This window comes from Mesoplodon mirus (genome assembly GCF_964341445.2).
Source record: "Mesoplodon mirus genome assembly, chromosome: 17".
Classification (NCBI taxonomy): domain Eukaryota; kingdom Metazoa; phylum Chordata; class Mammalia; order Artiodactyla; family Ziphiidae; genus Mesoplodon; species Mesoplodon mirus.
Genome location: NC_138993.1, coordinates 68608811 through 68629239, shown reverse-complemented (window position 1 = coordinate 68629239; position 20429 = coordinate 68608811). Strand labels below are relative to the sequence as shown.

General features: G+C 48.4%; 1 protein-coding gene across 1 annotated transcript in view; it reads left to right on the top strand.

The window, feature by feature from the left end:
• The first annotated feature begins 10268 nt into the window (after positions 1-10268).
• Positions 10269-20429, top strand: part of TMTC4 (transmembrane O-mannosyltransferase targeting cadherins 4) — a 62455-nt gene continuing 52294 nt past the window's right edge. Inside the window, exons 1-3 of the mRNA XM_082601934.1 lie at positions 10269-10351; positions 15955-16170; positions 19905-20020. Coding sequence (XP_082458060.1) covers positions 16009-16170; positions 19905-20020 — 278 coding nt within the window. The 5' untranslated portion in view covers positions 10269-10351; positions 15955-16008. The remainder of the gene's footprint in view (positions 10352-15954; positions 16171-19904; positions 20021-20429) is intronic.

Below are 20429 nucleotides of genomic sequence, written 5' to 3'. Positions count from 1 at the left end.
AAAAAAAAAAACGAGAGAGAGACACCAGAGCTGTGCACAAAGATCACAGGAGGACACAGCAATCTGCAGCCATACAGAGTGGTCTCAGAAGAAACCAAACAGGCGACACGGTAATCTCAGACTTCCAGCCTCCAGAGCTGTGAGAAAATAAATGTCTGTTGCTTAAGTCACCCAGCCTGTTGTATTTTGCTATGGCAGCGCCAGCAAACTAACGGACCAGCCTTTCTTACCCGCCTCAGAGTTGGCTCACAGCCTGCAGGAGTTGGTTTGAAATATGGGCCCACAATATGACTGTCTTCATTTTCCCACCTAGGATGCCAGAAATCAGGGCGGTAAAGTCCACTAATATCTCTTTACGTGGGAGAGGCACACGGGAGAACAGACCATCCGTGAACCACAGAGATAATACACTGGCGTCCATTAAGATCTGAGCCCAAGCCCCCACTCTTGTGTGATTGAGGGAAGACAGCAGATACCAGAGACATTGGCTCTTCCAGATGAGAAGCTGGCTCTCCTTGATAAAGTATATACGTCAGCACTTAAACGCATCAGCCCTGATGGTTGATCTAATTGGAATCACACAAGTATTAGGCACCAGTGATGTACTGTCAGTTGCAAACCCCACCGTCGATAAAGGCAGGACCCACTGGAGGAAATATAAAATGGGTGAGATAGAGTTGGCAGATTTTATGTGAGTTTTGTTGCCAAAGTTAAGAGCTACAATCCTTTTCTACTTATTTGGAAATATACTGCTGCACGTTATGGAAACCTGATAACATTCTGGCGGGTCTTATGAAAGTGACTGAATAGTATTTGCTTCATTAGATTAATTGCCGGCTATAATTATCTGGAGAAAGTCTTCATCCTTATCTCCCTTCTTTCTTCTCATCTCTTTCCTTCCAGAGTGTTTACCAGTGGGTGGTATGTTCGAGATTACAGGATACTTGGAGACTGGGAGAGGGAAACAATTACTGAGACACTCGTCACTCTGAAGACACTTGCCTAAGCTCCTTCCCTTCCTCTGTACACCTCTGGGTCCCAGGGCTCCACCTCCAAGGAAGCCAGCATCACCTCTGGGAGAGACATAGGGTTTGATTTACAGCTGGAAATGAAGGGGAGGCCAGTCTGGGGTAGAGGTGCCTGAGGATGGAGGATACAGATGTGCGGACAAAAGGGGAAAGTTATGAATGGGGAGGAGAAGCTTAATCAGAGGGCAGGAGAAAGGAGAGTTGTGGGTTGAATTGTGACCACCCCCAAAAAACCCATGTTGAGGTCCTAACCCCCGTTCCTGTGAAGGTGACCTTATTTGGAAATAGGGTCTTTGCTGACATCATCAGGTAAAGACGAGGTTATACTGGAGTAGGGTGGGTCCTAATCCAACGTGACTGGTGTCCTTCTAAGAAGAGGAACATTTGGGTACAGATAGACACAGAGGGAAGACAGCCGTGAGGAGGTGGAAGCAGAGGCTGGAGTGACGCTGCCACAAGCCGAGGAAAGCCTGGAGCCGCCAGAAGCTGGAAGAGGCAAGGATGGACTCTCCCCTAGAGGCTTCAGAAGGAGCACCATCTGCCAGGACCTTGATTTTGGACTTCTGGCCTCCAAAACTACAAGAGAATAAATTTCTGTTGTTTTTAGCCCCCAGTTTGTGGTACTTTGTTACCATGGCCCTAGGAAACAGATATAAGGAAAGAGTGTAAAGAAAGGAGTTTCCTAAAGGCACCTACTTCTATAGTGCCTGGTACACTGGGAAGGCTCAGGAAATGTGTTTGAATTAACAAAGTAGAACAAGAGTTACTGGGATTGTACACAGGGTGTTGAGAACAAACATGGGAGAGGAAATAAAGTGAGAACCAATTTCATATATATATATATATATATATATATATATATATTTTTTTTTTTTTTTTTTTTTTTTTTGCAGTTACGTGGGCCTCTCACTGTTGTGGCCTCTCCCGTTGCGGAGCACAGGCTCCGGACGCGCAGGCTCAGCGGCCATGGCTCACGGGCCCAGCCGCTCCGCGGCATGTGGGATCTTCCCGGACCGGGGCACGAACCCGTGTCCCCTGCATCGGCAGGCGGACTCTCAACCACTGCACCACCAGGGAAGCCCCAATTTCATATAGCTTTTATTTCTTCCCCGTTGGCTAGCTCAGTGCTTTGCAGAAAATAGGTGTTTAACAAATGTGTTAATCAACTGATGAATTCATTTCCATCATCATCTAACACTTATTCATAGACTCTGTGTGCACAGTTCTGCAGTGAGGTCATTTGTTTTTTGGAATTAGAACAGTGATTGATCTGAAAAAAATGACTGGACATCTCATCATTGATAATTTTATCTCCTCAAGCTGTACAAAGGGATGAAAGAAAGGAGAACCAGGAGTCAGGAACAGAAGAAGAAGAAGAGGAGGAAAGAGACGGGAGAGGATGGAAAAGGAGAAGGAAGAGAAGAAGTTGTTTCAGCCTTGAATGTAGGAGAAGTGGTGAGCGTAGCTTACGCATGGTTCATTGGTAGAGAACATTTCACTCGCCACAATCTTCCTTCAAGTGAGAACTGAGTTTATTTGGAAGAATGCCTCAGTAGGTTCCTGCCCACTGAGAACCTGGCTCAGCAGACATCAAGTTTTCAGAGCAGGGAAAGATATTTTAAATGAGACCAGGGGAGGAATTGTGCCAGTTTGCCTCTTGAAAGGAAGAGAAGTGATGGTGGTGGTGGGGAGGAGGACTAGAGATGGGGAGAGGATGGGTGAGGGCCATGAGGGATGAGGGATAAACTCAGGGATTGGACGGCTGCTTCCAGTATGTATTGCTCTCTAACACTCCCCCCAAGTCTGGACTCACCTGAGAGTTTCTTTTGCCCCACATGATGTGATCTGGGTCTGAAGGCATCTAGGAGTTCAACTGACATCTTAGCCAAATTCATAAGTTCATTAGATTTTTTTTTCCATTTTCACATCATCACAGGCAGCTGGGGCTGCAAACATGTGGGTCCTCAACTAGACTGGAATGTCCAAGATGGCGCACTCACATGGCTGGCAGTGGATGCTGGTAGTTTGATTGGGGGTTCAAATGGGCACATGTTGCCTGGAGCTTCTCACATCATGGTGGCTGGGTTTCAAGATGGGGCATCCCAAGGACAAGCATTCTAAGAGAGAGGAAGCAGAAGCTGCCAGTCCTCAGAGAAACCGACACTGCTTAATTTCTACTGCATTCTCTTGGTTAAACCATCACCAGGCCAGCCCAGATTCAAGGGGAGGAGAAATAAACCCCACCTTCTAACAGGATGGGAAATGACAAAGAATTTGTTGCCACCTTTAATTTTAACTGCAGGCAGCTGATGAGGCTTTTAAAAACAGAAACGCATTCTATGCCCATTAAACTTGTTTGCTTTGCTTCAATATGTATTTATCTCCAGTCTTCTTCAGGAATGTACATTGTTTATAAAAAACTGTGTGAGTGGATTTTTAAAAAATCTAAACATATATTGACTTCTACCTCTATATTAATGTGGGATAAAATAGATACAGCCAGAGTTAATGCAGAAAAACAGAGGCAGAAAGGACTATAAGAACATATGTCCCTCATAATTCAATGGAAGTTAATATGTTCTCTACCACTTAATAAATAAATATAGATATAACAGTATTATCTTAAGTCACAGAAATAGTCATTATGAATAATAACAATAGAAATACTTGAAATAAGGGATCTTAGGGAGTAGAACTGGATCTCAAGATAAGACAGAAGACATATGAATTTAAAATTCTTAAATATTTAATGACAATATGACTGGAGTCCTAATAAGAGAGGACACCAGGGAAGACACACAGGGAAGAACACCGCATTATGACAGAGGCAGAGAGGTGATGTGCCTACAAGCCAAGCAACACCAAGCATTGCCAGCCATCACCAGCAGCTAGAGGAGAAGTGTGGATTCTCCCTCACAGCCTCCAGAAAGAACCAACGCTGGTGACACTTTGATTTCAGACTTCTATTCTCTTGAACTGTGAGAGAATAAATTTTATGTGGTTTTAAGCCACCCAGTTTGTGGTAATTTGTTACAGCAGCTCTAAGAAGCTAATACACTGGGGCATTGTTTAACAGGCTTGTCCACATATTAACTTTTTTAGAGGACTGTCACTGTATTTGCTTCTTCTACTTACTATTAGGTAAGGGCTCTAATCTCTGTGAAGTTACATGTTAACCTGTAGACCTTGTCCAGTGGAGATGCAAATCATTTCTGTCTGGTAAAAATGATAACCCTAAAGGTTACAATTTTATTGCCTTGAGGGACATTAACTAGTTTCATCTCAAACTCAGCAAAGTTATATCAGAATGTTTTATATATATGTGTGTTGTATCTGGTGGAGATAATTCTTATTCCTCTAATTCTTACTGAACTGGTTTTACCATGTCTCTAGTTGCCTCATCAAAGGGTTGAATAAATCCTTTAACACTTCTTCATTCTTTACATGTATGGGAGTCATGTTTTCAACTTTTGGGAAATTATTCTTTAACAGCACCAGAACTATTAAAATCAAAACACCCTTCTGAGGTCATCTCATTCAATATCCTTCTGAATGCAGGAAAGAATTCCTTCCTCAGTACATTTGTCACAGACTTGTTCAGCCTATGCTTGAAAACTCTACTTGATGAGGAACTCATGACTGTTTTTAAGGTAACCTGTTCTATTATTAGGTACTCACTATTAGAAAGTTAATTCTTAAACTGAGACAAAATGTCCTTCCAACTTTTACCCACTAGTTTACATTGTGCTTAACTGAGCACAGAATCTGACAGGCCTTGGGATATTTAAGCTCCTACCCTCCTTGGTATTTTCTTCCCCAGGCTAAACATACTTAGATCCCTATGTGCACTAGAGTATTCCTCACAGGTAATTCTACTGAATTTGGAAGTTAAGTTCAACAAACATTTCTGAGTTTCTACTGTGTTAGGCCTTGAGAACATAGAAAGGGAATCAGATACCATCCAACTCCTAGAGAAAACTCTACATTTATGAAGAACAAATAAAGAATTTGTAAGAACAATTAATAGGTTGGAAAGATTCTCACAACTTTGTGGAGGACATGATTCATTCTTCCTGGGGGTTTGAGAAAGGCAGGCTTCACAAAGAAAGTACTGCTTGAACTAGGTCCTGAAGGTTACGTGGGAAGTCTCCAGGAGGTCAAGATATGATGGACATCCCAGACGAAGGTACAAAGTAGTATGAACAGAAAAGCCAGGAGAAAATCTTCAAATAATCACAAGGTATTAGAGTGCCCTCCAAATTCCATGAGAGCTGCAAAAATATAAATGTAATTCATAAAAAATAAACAATAATCACAGAAACATAGCCCATTACTAAAAATGTAGGCAGGAGGGTGGTGGTCTGCACAAGGACCATAAAACTTGAGCTAAAGAGCAAGAATTTGACAACCCAAAGAAAGGGGAGCAGATTGGGAAGATTCTAGTATTTTGGAGGGGAAAAGCAAAATATGAAGAAACAGTAACCAAATGGGAGGCAGTCCTGTGTAATGATTCAAAACATGGGGTCTGGTGTCATGCTGTCCAGTGCAAATCTCAGCTCGACTCTCAATTTCCACGTGACTTTGAGCAAACTACTTAACATCTCTAAGATTCAACTTCCCCATCCATAAAATCGGTAATAATAGAACACTCCAAGGGGATACTAGGTTCATATAAAATAATCCATGAAAGCATGTATCATGGTCCTGACACATACTAGGCTGTCAGTGAGGATTAACTGTTATTATTATTAATTATTACTTTATCATAATATTTATTTTTTATTGAATGAATAAAGAGGTGAATAAAGAGGTAAATAAATAATTAGTCCACTATTTAAGAAAATCTGATTTCACACAGACAAGAGTACTACACTCTTGGAATCTGCAAGGTAAAAAAAAAGAAAATTTATTTAAGCTTAAGAATGAAATAAAGTCAAATAAAGGTGATTCATTAAAGAACACACCTGTTTTAAATATTGAAGCAATGCAATTTGCCACGACTTGAGTTGAAAGAAATTGCAGAGTTTATTCGTAGGAAAAGATGGTTGTGTTCATTACATTTTACTGAAGAACATGGAAATGTCAATGTAAAAAAATATGGTGTGGTTTCAAGTGACGAGGAGAGAGTTAGTGGGCAAAACATCCTAGTATCTGGAAGTTCCAGGCTGCGGACGCACCACAAGTGAAGTACAGGATTACCTGTAGGATGCGATACAATGTGGTACAAGGCTTAGTACAGGAGCCTGCCTGCCCGCACGTACTTTCTCCACCCACTCGCCAGGTGGCTCCACTCTCCTACTTGCCTTGAAATGCCCCCATTGGCCATCCTCTGCTTTCGCTGCGGCCATCACTGTCAAGTGCATGTATGTTACCCAGGGGTGGTGGGAAGAGGCTGAGTTGGCTAAGAATGAAATGCCTTTGTCCCTTCTCAGTGCAAATGTCAAAAGGTGTTGGAGGGAGATGGGCCATTTGAGCCTTTTGGGAGGTAACTACTCTCAGCTGGTTTGGTTACGGATTGTGACGCGTGGGGCTGAGATGTTTTGGCTTCTGGGAAGTCTTGGGGCTCTGAAGTGTGTACACATGGGGTGCCTTGCCATTTGTGTCCACGGAGCCCTCTGGAGCTGTGCAGGGCACAGCTCTCACAGGTGTACACAGCCTCGTTTGATTTGGGGGACTCTTTTTTTTTTTTTTTTTTTTTGCGGTACGCGGGCCTCTCACTGTTGTGGCCTCTCCCGTTGCGGAGCACAGGCTCTGGACGCACAGGCTCAGCGCCCATGGCTCATGGGCCCAGCTGCTCCGCGGCATGTGGGATCTTCCCGGACCGGGGCACGAACCCGTGTCCCCTGCATCGGCAGGCGGACTCTCAACCACTGTGCCACCAGGGAAGCCCTGATTTGGGGGACTCTTGATGAGCTCCCCTTGACCCCGGGAAGAGCGTGTATGTCTATATATACACACGTGTGTATTATAAATATTACAAATGTTTATAAGTGTTATAAATGACATACAGGATTTTAGTACACAGTTTACAAGTAACAATAAAATATGCAAATACTTTCCTGCAAATTCCACATGGTAGATGGATTCTCACGGAATGCTTTTGTTGATTTTTGTTAAAGGCTTATATCTGTATCCAACCGATGCTTGTAATGCAACCACGATTTCACAAATGGAATTGCATCTCAATCTGCCCTTTTCCCAATACATTTATTGTCATTAAATCTGATGTGTGAGGGACCTCCCTAGAAGTCCAGTGGTTAAGACTGCACGCTCCCAATGCAGGGGGCTTGGGTTTGATCCCTGGTCCAGGAACTAAGATCCCACGTGCCATGTGGCACAGCCAGGAAAAGAAAAATGTGATGTGTGATGAGCTCGACTATTTTCCCCTCAGTCGTCAGATGATGAACTGGCACCTGACACTGCAGCCTCGGCTTCCCCAGCGTGGTGCAGTCACAGGGATGGCAGGAGCGGACACCTGCGTCTGAAAGGGACGTGTCCAGGGGAGCCATTTCCAGGCCTGCTGGTCAGGAGCCCTCCCTGAGGATGTTGTCAGAGTGAACTCTGACTCCACAGCATAACAAACACCACAGATGTGGGAGGGGGAGGGGGAGGCTTAAAACCACAGAAATGTATTTCTCCCAGCTATGGAACTTCGAAATCCGTGTTGGCAGGCCTGGGCTCCCCCTTCCCAGCGTCTGGTTGTGGCTGGTGTTCCTTGGCTTGCAGCTGCACCACTGCTGCCCCTGCCTCCGTCACACGGCTGCCTTCTCCTGTGACTTCATGTTGTCTTCCCTCTGTACGTTTGTGTCCAAATTCCCCCTTTTGATAAGGACACCAGCCGTATTAGATGGGGCCCACCAATTGACCTTATCTAAGCTCGATTTTCTCTCTAAAGACCCTATTTCCAAATGAGGTCACCTTCTGATGTGCTGGGGGTTTGGACTTCAATATATCGTATCTGATATGTGATCAGCTCAACTATGTCTCACCCTTGTACCAATTAAACCCATTAAACTAAAATCTTTTCATGTCAGCAGTAAGCGCCGTAGTGTGTTCGTAGATTAAGTTTAAGTTTAATCTGCATTATTATTTCCTCCATCGCTTTCTTTAGTCTAGCAAAAAAGACAGTCGGCAAAACACCAAATCAAGCTCCGATTTGCATTTGCCAATTTCCACAGTGTAAACACTCCCACAGTGGCCAACTGCAGTCCACCAATGTGACATCACTGAATGTGGGTTACCAAGATACACCCAGCAGCACAGCACTGGATGGAGCAGCGGAAATGGAAAGAAGTGTTCATGTTTGACAGACGTGTAGCAAGTAGAATCCTGGTGACTTGTCAACATGCCAAGGGTGAATGCAGAATTGGGGAACTACTGGACCCATCACTATGACAGGGAGACCTGAAGAGGAGCAAGCGGTGAGAGCACACGTCCCATTTTGCATGTGCTCCATGCGAGCTTCTTGTGACAACCAAGTGGAGAAGCTGAACAGGAAGCTAGATACTCGGGTTGGGTTTGGAGCTCAGAGAAGTCAGGATCCGAATTGCAAATCTGGAAGATATTCATTGCAATGTCGGAGGTGTGTTAAATCATGCAGGGAAAAGCTTTAGCTTGTGAGGAAAGGGCCAAGACCTTTAAAATATGTCATTTGGAGGTTATCAAGAAGCAGATAAGAAAGCCAAGGAGACTGGGGCAAAACAGGATGCAGAGTACCGCTGTCACCAAAAGTGTTCTAAGGAGGAAGAATGAACTTTGCTAAGAGATCAGGTAAAATGAAGTAGGAGAGTGTCCTTTGTACTTAGTGATTGGGGGTGTTTTTGGAGACGATAGCCAAGGCAGTTTCAGTGGAATGTGGAAAGCCAGTGAATGAGAGTTGGGAAGCTAGAAAAGTGTGGGCAACCTTTCAACAGCTTCAGCTGTGGAGAGTAGAAGTAAGGCAGGGGGGCAGCTGAAAGGGTACGTGGAGGAGAGAGGAAGGCTTGGGGCTGATAAATGCTGATGACACAGATCCAGTCGAGAGGGAGATACTGAGCTTAGATCGGACTCTGTGATACTGGGGGAAAAGGCGGGATGGGGGGAGGGTTCAGAATCCGTGTTTTTAGGAGTAGTTTTGTAGGTTTGGCGGTGGAAAGTGGGGAAAGTTTCTCTTATTCTTAAAGCAGGAGACAGAGTAATCTACTAAGAATGGGGGTTATGAAATGCGCGGAGTGGCAATGCAGTTGGGAGTGGAAGTTTAGGTCACAATGACTTGGTGAATGGCCGATGGATGGATGGCGGATCTGGCCAGGTGAAGGGCCATAGCAGGGTTTGTGGGTCAGCAGGAGAATAAAGACCAGGGCCGTGGAACAGGATCTGCTAAAAACAAAAGCCCGGGGGCTTCCCTGGTGGCGCAGTGGTTGAGTCCGCCTGCCGATGCAAGGGACATGGGTTCGTGCCCCGGTCCGGGAAGATCCCACATGCCGTGGAGCGGCTGGGCCTGTGAGCCATGGCCACTGAGCCTGCGCGTCCAGAGCCTGTGCTCCGCAACGGAGAGGCCAGAACAGTGAGAGGCCCGCGTATCGAAAAAAAAACAAAAACAAAAAAACCCCAAAAGCCCGGGCAGCAGGACCTTGGATGGAAGAACGCAGTTTCAGTTCTTTCCTGAGAGGCAGAAAGTGGAGACACACACTTGAAACAACTCCTCCCAGACAGGAAGAAGTCTAGAGTTCTGGTCGCTCCGACCCAGCTCCTTTTCCTGCAGGGACCCTGCAGTACCTCCGCCGAGCGCCACCGACAGCGAGAGGACCGCGAGACAGGCCAGGAATAGCCTCCTGCAAGGCGGACAGCAGAAAGGAGGGAGATATGCCTGCGGCGGCCGGCTCGGGCCAGCTTCCGCAGTCCGCCTCCCGGGGCCAGGCTGGGGCCGCCCCCGCCCCGGCCCCGCCCAAGCCCGGCGCCCAGAACTCCGCTTCCTCCTTGGCCACCTAGTCAGTCTGCCCCTGCGACTCCTCCGCCGCGACTAGGGCCCTCTGGCCTGACGTCACTGGCGCGTCCACCAATGAGCTGAAGAGGGACCGGCGGCAGCGTGAAAGTGACGGCAGAAGCAGCCAGTGGCCGCGAGGAGGGGGCGGGCCGAGGCGGGAGTGAGAGAGTGATCGCCAGTACGCGTGGGGAGTTGAGGACTGTGCGGGAGGCGCGGGGCGCCGAGGGGGGGCGGGGGGCGGAGAGCGGGGAGCGGCGTGGGAGGCCCCTCCCCCTGCCCGGCTCCGGGCTGGTACCGAGAGCCGCCGGACTTTCAGCGCCCGGGAGGGAGATGTGGCCGCTGCTCGGGCTCCTTGCAGGTAACGGGCGGGGCGGCCCCTGCAGGGCCGAGCGCGGCAGAGCGCCGTGGCGCGAGCGGAGTTGGGTGCGGAGCGGACGCGGGGTCCTTCCTCACAGCCGCCGCGCCCCGAGCCCCGCGGAACGGCCCGGGCCGGGCGGCGGCGCTGCTGGAGGAGTTGGCTCCGGGACCCGGGCTGTGGCTGGGACAGGGGTCACCGGAGATGCGGGCCCCGTCGCCATGCGCCCGGGTGTAAGCAGCACGCGGGACAAAGGGCGCGGTGTGGAGGGTGCACGCTCCGCCTGCCCGCGCCCCTGCGCTCTCGTCGCCGCCCCTGCTCGCTCCAGCAGCGTGGCGCTCCGACGACCCCGGGTGCAAGGGCGCCTTTGGCGTGTCCCCGGAGCGGCCACCGGGCCGTGGGGCCCGCGCCACCCCGCGCCTGGCCGCCAGCTGGCCGCACTGCGGGCGGTGGCTGGGCGCAGGCGGGCCGCTCGGCCTCCTGCTCTGGGTTAAAGGCGGCTCCCCTGCAGCGCCGCGAGTGCCAGCCACTCGGCGCTGGCTGCCGGGCAGAGCGGCGTGCCCTGGGTCGGGGCGCCCGGGACCACCGAGCTGCCACTTCTCTGCCTGGGCTTGGAGTTTGGGGAAGCAGAGCAGGTGGCGCAACCGCCGTCTCACCTCCAGCGAACTCCGCGGGGCTTCTGGTCTTGTTGATGTTGTGACTGTAGGCTGTGTGTGTTTTCTTCTTTTTTTAACCACACACAAAAGAAGGGAGGAGTTAGAGGAAAGATCTAGCCAGAGCGCTGTGAATCGTCCCACACTGCTCTTTCTCTCGGAGAGAGATGGATGGGGAGAATTTCTTGAGAAACAATTAACAGTGAGGACTGACTGGATCCCCTCCCTGTCCCGTCTTCCGGCAGTCCCGACCGTGCCTGGCGCGCCCCAGATGGAGGTGGGGTAAAGTGACACCGGCCGACTTAGATGGGAAAATGGCTACAAGCTAGCAAGCTGGAAACTTTCTGGGACAGTGGAACTGTGAATGTCGAACCTCGGCAGTCATTTTTAGCTATTGGCAGGCATGGCCCTCATGTGTTACTGAATTAAGAAACTGGGAAAGCAAGCCCAAGAGGAAGATACCTCGAGTAGCATTGTGTTCAGCGCTGCGTGGTGGAGAGGTGGAGAGCGGTAGAGATGATTGTCTCCCGTGCCTTGGGGGCCCCAAGAGAGGAGCAGCCAACTCAGGTCTCCACATGCTGGGTCAGAAACGACTGTGTTCTTTATTCTGATTTCCAGAGGCACTGTCTCATCTCAGCCTGGCAGAGGGCAACTGGTGTGTGGATGGATTGTTACTGATGAGGTAGAAAGGCTAGCCTGATGCGAGGAGGCCCTTCAGTGTAGGGAGAAGAATATTCTTTAGTAGGTGGTTGCTGCTGATTTTTCCATGGATCACTTAGGTTTGATCTGCCATCCTCTTTACTGCAGTCCAGGCTGCTGTGTCAGCTGTCACCAGGTCCCCAAGGTTCGCAGCTCAGTGACTGATGTTTGTTTGCTTTTGAGGGGTGGCGTGGGATCCCTGTTCGAGGTCTTTTTGACCTTTTCATTGATGATCGGTTAATTTGTTTTAACCCCCTGAAAATAGAGGCTTGATATAAGGAGTCTGAGAAATTGAGAATAAAGAGACTTCTGTTTCGTTCCAAATCCAACTACTCATAGGCGCCAGTCAATTCTCAACACAGTGGGAGATCGGCACAGGAGTCAGATAGGAATGGGAACACCAGCATTGTCACTGGTAAAACTGGCTGGAGCTCTGCTTGGGCTGAGCCTGAGGCCACTGTGTTGCTCCATTATTCTCAGTCCGTAAGGCAAACTTACTATCCAGCCATGGCCCAGGAGCCAGGGCTCCCAGGCGGGACATCCCCTGGAGAAGAGGAATGGCGCCATGCCTCCCAGGGCCCATCAAGAGAGAAACAGATCGTGTGTCTTCCTGGTTCATGGCCTGGATACAAAAAAGGTGGAGGGGACCCGTCTCCCTCCATGTACCACCTCATGCCGGCAGGGCTTCTTTTACCTGAGCACCAAGCCTGGCTGGGAACATTGCAGAAAAAAGGCCATCTACTGTTGGAGGAAGAGGATCAGAGTGTACAGCCGTGCACTTTATGCAGGACATACAGATGCCTGGCCAGGGAAGCAGTGCACCGGGTCTGCCCAAAAGAAGGGTGCCCTTTTCTCAATTGCATCAGGTCACCTGATGGGCTACTGCTGGCCTTGGTTGGTTAGCGCAGCTTCAGGAATGGCAACACTGGTGATCCCAGGACAGGAGGTCAGGGGCTGGTCACTTGGTACTAATCTCTCCAAAATGATTACAGTCATGGGAGCTAACTGTTCCCATATATGCTCTTATTTCATCCTTAGCTGGAGTCAGTAGTGATACCCTATTGTGCTGATGAGGAATGGATCCTTAGAAAGACTAGGTAGCTCAAGGTCATGCCGGTAGCCAGTCCAAATCTGTGTGCCTCCAGAGCCTGTGCTCTTAACCACTGGGCTGGACCGAGGTTCCTAACGCTCTCTACCTGTATCGCATTTGCTAATGCACAATATTTTCCGAACTATCCTCCGATACCCATTAACAATCACGCCTGAAGTGGAAAGGGCATTTGTGAGTGTTCTCTGGGGCAGCAGAGACGTGAGAATCTTGGCGACCAGGGGAGGGATGCAGCAATGAGGAGGGAAGAGCCAGCCGGGATGGGGACGGGACCGATGCTAGGCTTCCTGATGTCCCTGCCAGAGAAGAGGGGGAGCTCATTCTGAGATTGCCTTACCCATCCTGCTGACTCCCCCAGAAGTCCAGGCCTGGCCCCCCGGGCACCCCAGATGTTCGGGTCTGTAGTCTGCCTTCCATCTGCCTCGGCTGTTGCCTGAGTACCAAAGTGATTAGTGTGTGTTACGAACAACCTGAGATGAAAAGGGAGGCTCAGCAACTCATTTAGGAGCAGAGATTATTTCCTGACCCAGTATTCTTCCTGGAGGGCCATTTGAACCTCACAGAACCGCTTGTGCAACACTATTCAAATATTTGGGCCTGAAGCAGATAACATCAAGACCAGTTATGGGGCCGTTTGTCAGCTCACAGCTCTATTTTGCATTTAAAATTGATAAAGAGTATTTGCTTTCCTTCACATTCACTTTGTAAATCAAAGAACGCTTTTATTCCCTCCATGTTAAGTCAGGGTAACTTCCTAACTCTTCAGTCCTTCTCACTTATTTATTTCATTTTTAGTAGCAGGGGTAATTTCTTTAGCTGAAATGTACACACAGTGGTTGGGGCCTGCGTGGTGACCTCTGTCGTGTTTGCAGCTGTGATTTGGATTTGACCAGTGGTTTATCCTTTCAGTGAAAAAAAAAAAAAGCAGCAGATAGTGGCTGGAATATTCCCTCCCCCACCCCACCCCACCCCCCGCACTTGCCGAGATCATGAGTTACATCAGGTGGAGAAGCTCTAGGGCCCAGTGCTGAGAGAGTTGCAAAGCCTTTCATTTCCAGATTGTAAACTTGAACCGCTTTCCAGCACCTGTGACCTTGGATGGCCTCTTGGGCTGACTTCTTATTGATTCCATAACCTGGGGTATTTCCTTGGAGACCTGGAAACAAATACGGTTGACCCTTGAACAAAACGGTTTTGAACTGCGTGGGTGCACTTATATGCAGGGTAGCAAAGACTACAGTACTGAAACAAAAAAGAACTGCAGGGGGCGTGGGTTTGATCCCTGGTCTGGGAACTAAGATCCTGCATGCCCCATTTTTTAGCGAGGCTAAAAAATAAAAAAAAAGACTACATTACTACAAGATCTGTGGTTAGTTGAGTCCCCGGATGGGGAGGCACCACAGATACGAACTTATAATAAGTTATACATAGATTTTCAACTGCGAGGAGGGTCAGTGCCCCTAACGCCTGAGTTGTTCAAGGGTCAGCTGTACATCTAAACTGCCTCTCCAGTCAAGGGGCCTGGGGTTTTCTTCCATGTCAGCATGAAGGAGTGGGGCCCTGCTCCCTTACTGGGGAGGACGAGAGCCTCAGTACCAGTACACCAAATCCTCCGGGGGATTCTCCAAAGAGAATAGTTCTGTGCCTGTGTTTTCTCCCTCTTTGAAGAACGTACTAGTAATAACAGGTAACCTTCCCTCGGCGTTCATTAAACCCAGGCAGTGTTTCTAAGCACTTTAGGTGGGTGTGTTGCTTAACCTTCATGACGACCATGTAAGGTGGGCCCCGTTATCATCCCCATTTTAGAGGTGAGGAAACTGAGGCCCAGAGAGGTGAAGTAACTTGCCCAAAGTTACACAGGATTGGAACCTCTAAGCAGTTTGACCCAGACGTGATCCTGGTAGAACCAAAGGAAGTGCCTATTGAGGGTGTGGGGAATGGGGACAGATGCAGAGTGATTGGAGAGGAGGGGGAGTTTGATATTTGTTTGGGCAAATTCCAAGTCAGGAAGCTCTTAGGCACCTCTCGCTGCTGGAAAGTTCTTTTGGTTTGCAAAGTACACAAGAAGTGGACTCTGAAGGATAGGTGGCACACACAGGGCCACAGAACTAAGAAATGGCAAGGCTGAGAAACGAAATTTCTGGCTTTAACGTTTGCCCCTTTGAAAGAAAAGTTAAAAGACGTGTCTGTTTGTTTGTTTGTTTTTTTTTTTTGCGGTACGCGGGCCTCTCACTGTTGTGGCCTCTCCCGTGGTGGAGCGCAGGCTCCGGACGCGCAGGCTCAGCGGCCATGGCTCACGGGCCCAGCCGCTCTGCGGCATGTGGGATCCTCCCAGCCCGGGGCACGAACCCGTGTCCCCTGCATCGGCAGGCAGACCCTCAACCACTGCGCCCCCAGGGAAGCCCTACGTGTCTGTTTTTAACTTGACTCCTTCACCACTATTGGAGGTCGTGTCCTCACCTGGAATAGCTCCCACTGTTCTCCTTTAGGGTACAGTTCCTCCTTCTGGAATGATGCCGTCCCCAGCCAGTCTGCAGTGTGCCCTCCTTCCCCTGTCTGTCCCCTGTGTGGGAACCACGGTCGTGTGCCCTGCGACCTTACCTCTATTAAACTCTCTCCCAGATTTTCATTTAACTGGCAGGAGTGTCTGTTCTGCAGATAGACTGTAAGCTTCAGAATCAGGACCACGCTTCACGCACACGAACACACACAAGGTGCTAAGACCCAACAATGAATATTTATTGATTTTTCTTGGTTGGAAGAAGCAAGATGGTACCTGGTTTTTTTTTTAACTTTGTAAACTGGTTCAAGGACTATAAAAATGATTTGCCTTATGGGGCTGATAAACATAGGATTCCCTTAAATCAATGTTTCTCAAGGATAATCCAGCATCAGAAGCCCAAGGACTTCTGACTTGGTAGGTTGCATTTGGGCCCAGGAGAATCGACATGTGTCCCACGTGATTTTTCTGTCCACTCGAGTTTTGAAACCACGATGTAAAGCTGTTAATGATCACATCCTATAAACTCACAGCATAAATGAATAAGACTATCTAGCTCTTTTTCACTTGAGGTAAACATGTCTACTGTATAAACATTCCTAACAAGGCATTGGTGAATATTTATGTCGTGTCACTTTTCTTGCAGGTTTCTAGCCAGCATAATGCTGGAGCAAGAGGCCGGCGGCCCGCAGTTTTCAGGATGGCCGAGTGGGATGCCGATCTGGATCACATCATCCCGTCTTCTGTTCTTCCTCCTCTCTGGGCTAAGTTACTTGTGGGATTTGCTTCCCTCGTGTGTTTCGCACGTAGCTACGATGGAGACTTTGTCTTTGACGACTCTGAAGCGATTGTTAACAATAAGGTTCGTATCTTAATGTCTCTCTGGTAAACTGACATTAACCACTTGCCTACGTCCCAGTGATGCTCTGCATCGGTGTTGAATTATTCTCTACTGAACTTCGGCTGAGCCTTTGCCTGGGCCCCCATCGTGCTCTGGATTTCCCATCTCTTTTAGAGAGTGTCTCCTTGATTTAGGGCCCCTTTTATCACTGACAGCAGGGTCTCCAAGCCCTGCCTAACCTCAAGCTTTACCCTGGCTGTGTGCCCTACATGAGGCCCCAGTCCACGCACGTATCAGAGAGACCGTTATTCTAAGATGACAAGGCCAGGGTTTTGCAGGGCATTGCAGACTATTTCAGGTTTTGTGACAGATTTCCAGAACTCTAGGCCGGAACAGTCGCCCCTCACACACACACACACACAGATCGTGCGTTTTTCCCCTGCCAAAGGGGCATCCTCAGCAGCAGGCAGCGAGCTGGCTTCTTTGTCCTTCGCTGAGAGCATCAGGACAGCCTGCTGACAGCTGCGGAGGACCAGGATTTTGCTGCCCGCAGAAGCTGCAGTTCCTGCTCATTTCATGTTTGGAGACTCAGGTTTGCTGAATTTGCAGAATCCCAGCCAGTTTTTGCTCACCAGTAGGCGTGGGGAAAATGATATTCTCCTTCACTCGCTGACTAGAGGTAGGGAAGAAGAAATACGTTTGTGGGCAGGGAAGAAAAAAGGTCTCAGCGAGCTAAAAGAAAATCAGAACAAGAACCTTGGAGGCAGGGAGAGCCCAGAGGAGAAAGAACGTGGAAGCAGCACAGGTTAGAGCCTTTGTGTGTCTCACCACTCAGCAGATACTCTGTGTGCGCCTTAAGGGGCGAAGAGAACCTGAAGGAATTTACTAATCTCTTTCTCTAGTAGATGAAATTGTAGCATCTTTTTGTAACACTGTCCTCAAATCCTCCTAAAAGTTTGAAGTCATGGATTTCCCAAATTCGGAAAGAGTCGTTTTCATATTGAAAGTGTTGAGAAAAATTCTCTATGTAACAAACAGGTATTCTGTGGGCCGGGGAAGAGAGGGTGAGGGGTAAGGAGATGACTGTTTTGCAGATATTTTATTTGTAACATACTCTAAATGATTTTCTGATTTTCTGGATTTCGACGGCAGACTCCAGCCTTGCTGATGTTTATTTTGAATCCAAGTTCTTCACCTGTAATTTCCCTCAAGTTCACCCAGCAGTTTACTGCAGATGTTTCTGTTTCAGTTCTTTTTGAAACAGTGCTTAAAACAAAAAGAAGTGTGTAGCTCTAAGCAACTATGTCACATGGGTGGCTTAATAGCTACAGAATTGCTTTTCTAACAGGCATATGAGGCTATGCCTTTATTTTTAAAATTCCATTTGTTGAGAGTTTCTTGACTCTTCCGCTCTTATAAAGTAGAGGATATATATAAAGTCTTAACTCAGGACCCATGTCAAAGAACTTTGGTGAGCGAGGCAGGGGAGACAGGAGCCGTGTTGTACATCAGATGCCCGGGTATGAGGTTGTAATTCTCTTTCCCTCCTGTGAGGAAAGGCAGATGAAGCCATTTTGTGGCCCTACATTGTCTTGGCAGTGTTTTCTAGAGCATCACACTGTGCCCCTTTGTTAACTTGCTAGCCCCCTTTCTTGCCTTTCCTGTTTAATGAAAGGCCCTCCTCTGTTCATTGGCACCATGCCTACAGTAATGTGAAACAGGCTGTTACTGGATTTTATTGGTGTTGAAGACTGTTTTCCAGATGCTTCCTTGTAGTATTGAGTTGCCTTTTTTCATTGAGATGATGATTTTCTTTGAGACCGTGGAGTTAGCAAGAATTTCAGACACGACACATCTTTTCCATAAATCATTAGGAGGAAGAATTAACCTTTCTTGCTGTGGCGCGCCCTGCTGTGTGTAGGCTACACCTAATCAAATATTTAGAGCTTTGCTGGTGTTCATTTTCTGCTCAAATGGAGGGAAAGATCTTCTGCTGAATTCCTTCACAACTGAGCAGGTACTTCTGGGACAATGCAAAAGTACATGGACTTCCAACATGATAACGGAGTAAACTAAGTTAGTGGGTGGATCCCACGACCTTCATGAAATATCAAATCAACTCTTAGAGGGAGGTCCAGACACTCAAGGCCTCTGAAGCTGATAGCCAATGGAAGTGAAATTCACCCTCAAAGTGGGTGTCAGGTGACCAGCTCACCTCTGCTGCCTGTCCCCAAGCTTTTCCCTTTGAGTCATTAAGCTCCTAAGTAACAAATACTCACTGAATGCCAGTGTGTGTTGGACACTGGTTGCTCTCTTGGGCTACCCATGATGTGACACACATCTTCCGTTTGGGGCCTTCTCCATCTTCAAATACTTGTGAGCTGCAAAGACTGTCCAGTTTGGATGCAGACCCAGGCAAAGGCGCTCCTATCAGATACGCCCACCTGTTGGAGCCAGGAGCTAGTCATATAGAGAAGAGGGGTCTGCGGGCAGCCAGGCAGCCTCAGCAAGATGTTCGGCGGTCTGATTTTTTGGTGCCCTTCTGGCTGCACAGCCCCAAACTAGGTTTTCCAGCCCATCTGGGAGTCGTTGGGCCTTGTGATCTTTTTTAAGGCATTCCTTTTTTCACTTAAGGTAATCAGAGTTGTTTTGGTTACTGTACTGAAGAATCTTGACTGCTACACCATGCAGTGCTTATTACATCATAATTTCTAGATCCTAAAATATTCCTGTTTAATTGTGCTGTGAAGAGAAAATTAACATTCAGTTTTGATACCTACTGCAAGTGCCTTTCTTCTTGTTAAACACAGTTTAAGTAATCTAGTTTCATATTTAAATGTAAAAAAAAAAGATTCATTTTAAAGTATCTGTAGTTCAGTACCAAGTTAAACTACCCTATACGGTAGGTATCATTTTAACATATTTAGTAATTTTTATCCTTAAAAATTAGATGGAAATTGCTTTTTCTGTAATTTTACTATCTGCTTAGCTCATGATCAAAAATGGGAAACTTTAAAATCTAGATGCTTACTCTTATGTTTGAACTGGGATGTTTTTGGTAAATTACCTTATGCATTGGATATGAGAGAGGGTAATAGTGATCTCACTTAGCTATATGGTCCATTCATGCATTCCGCATGGTTTGAGCACCTTCTGTGTACTCCCACCAAACGCAGGGAAGCCCAGGCCTCGAGGAGCCCCAGTCCAGTGGGGCAGACAGATAGGGGTCACATGATTATAAACTGCCCTGCAGCAGGCGCTGTGAGGACAGGCGCGAGATGCCCCAAAGGGAAGGGAATCGCATCAGCTCGAGAAGGTCGTAGCCCAGGGGCCGAGATCCGAAGAGCGGAAGCAGCTGAGGGGTGGCGGTCTGGGCAGAGACCTGCGCGCGCACAGCCTTGAGGTGGGTGGCAGCAGGAGTCGTGTGGGGACCCGACGAAGGCCAGGAGCACAGCACAGTCTGCGAGATGAGCCTGCAGAATTCAGCAGGAGCTAGGGCCCCGCACACTGGAGTCCGTGTCAGGACGTCAGCTTTGTCCTGGAAGGGGAGGGTGGGTGGGGTGACACGATTTGCATCTTGGAGGGATTACTGGAGAACAGGCAGAGGGCGCAGTGCACCCACGAGGAGGCCTGTCTGGGTCCTGGGTGAGGGTGACGGTGGCTTGACCCAGGACTGGTGGGAGAGATGGAGAAGAGAGGACTTCCTCCCAGGGTGAGGGAGGAGCCCCGATCCCTCTTCTGGTGTGTTCCCGCAGGACCTCCGAGCAGAAACACCCCTCGGGGACCTGTGGCATCATGACTTCTGGGGCAATCGGCTGAGCAGCAACACCAGTCACAAGTCCTACCGACCCCTAACGGTGCTGATTTTCAGGTGAGGTGCGACAGGACGGTGGTATGGGAGGGGCACCCAAGGCTTGTGCGTGACGTTGTACCAGGTGGTATGTGACAAGGTTCCTGGGTCAGTGGTCCAGAGGGACGTATAAGCCACTCACTCCGTGGGTCTCCAAGAAATACCTGCTAATTGCAGCCCTTAGGAGTTAGGTTGCAGGAGCATGGAGAGAACGTGCCTGAGGAAGCATCGCTTTAGGGTGATGCTGCTCTGGCGGTGCAGACACCGACAGTGGAACCACACCCAGAAGATTAGCCTGGGTCTGGGCAAAGATAACTTGGTGAAGTGGTCCATGTTGTTGCACAGTTCTTGGAGGTGGGACCCTTTGTGAGTGAATACTGAGGAAACAATATGTCAAGGCAACATGTAGCATCTAATGAAATTGAGATTT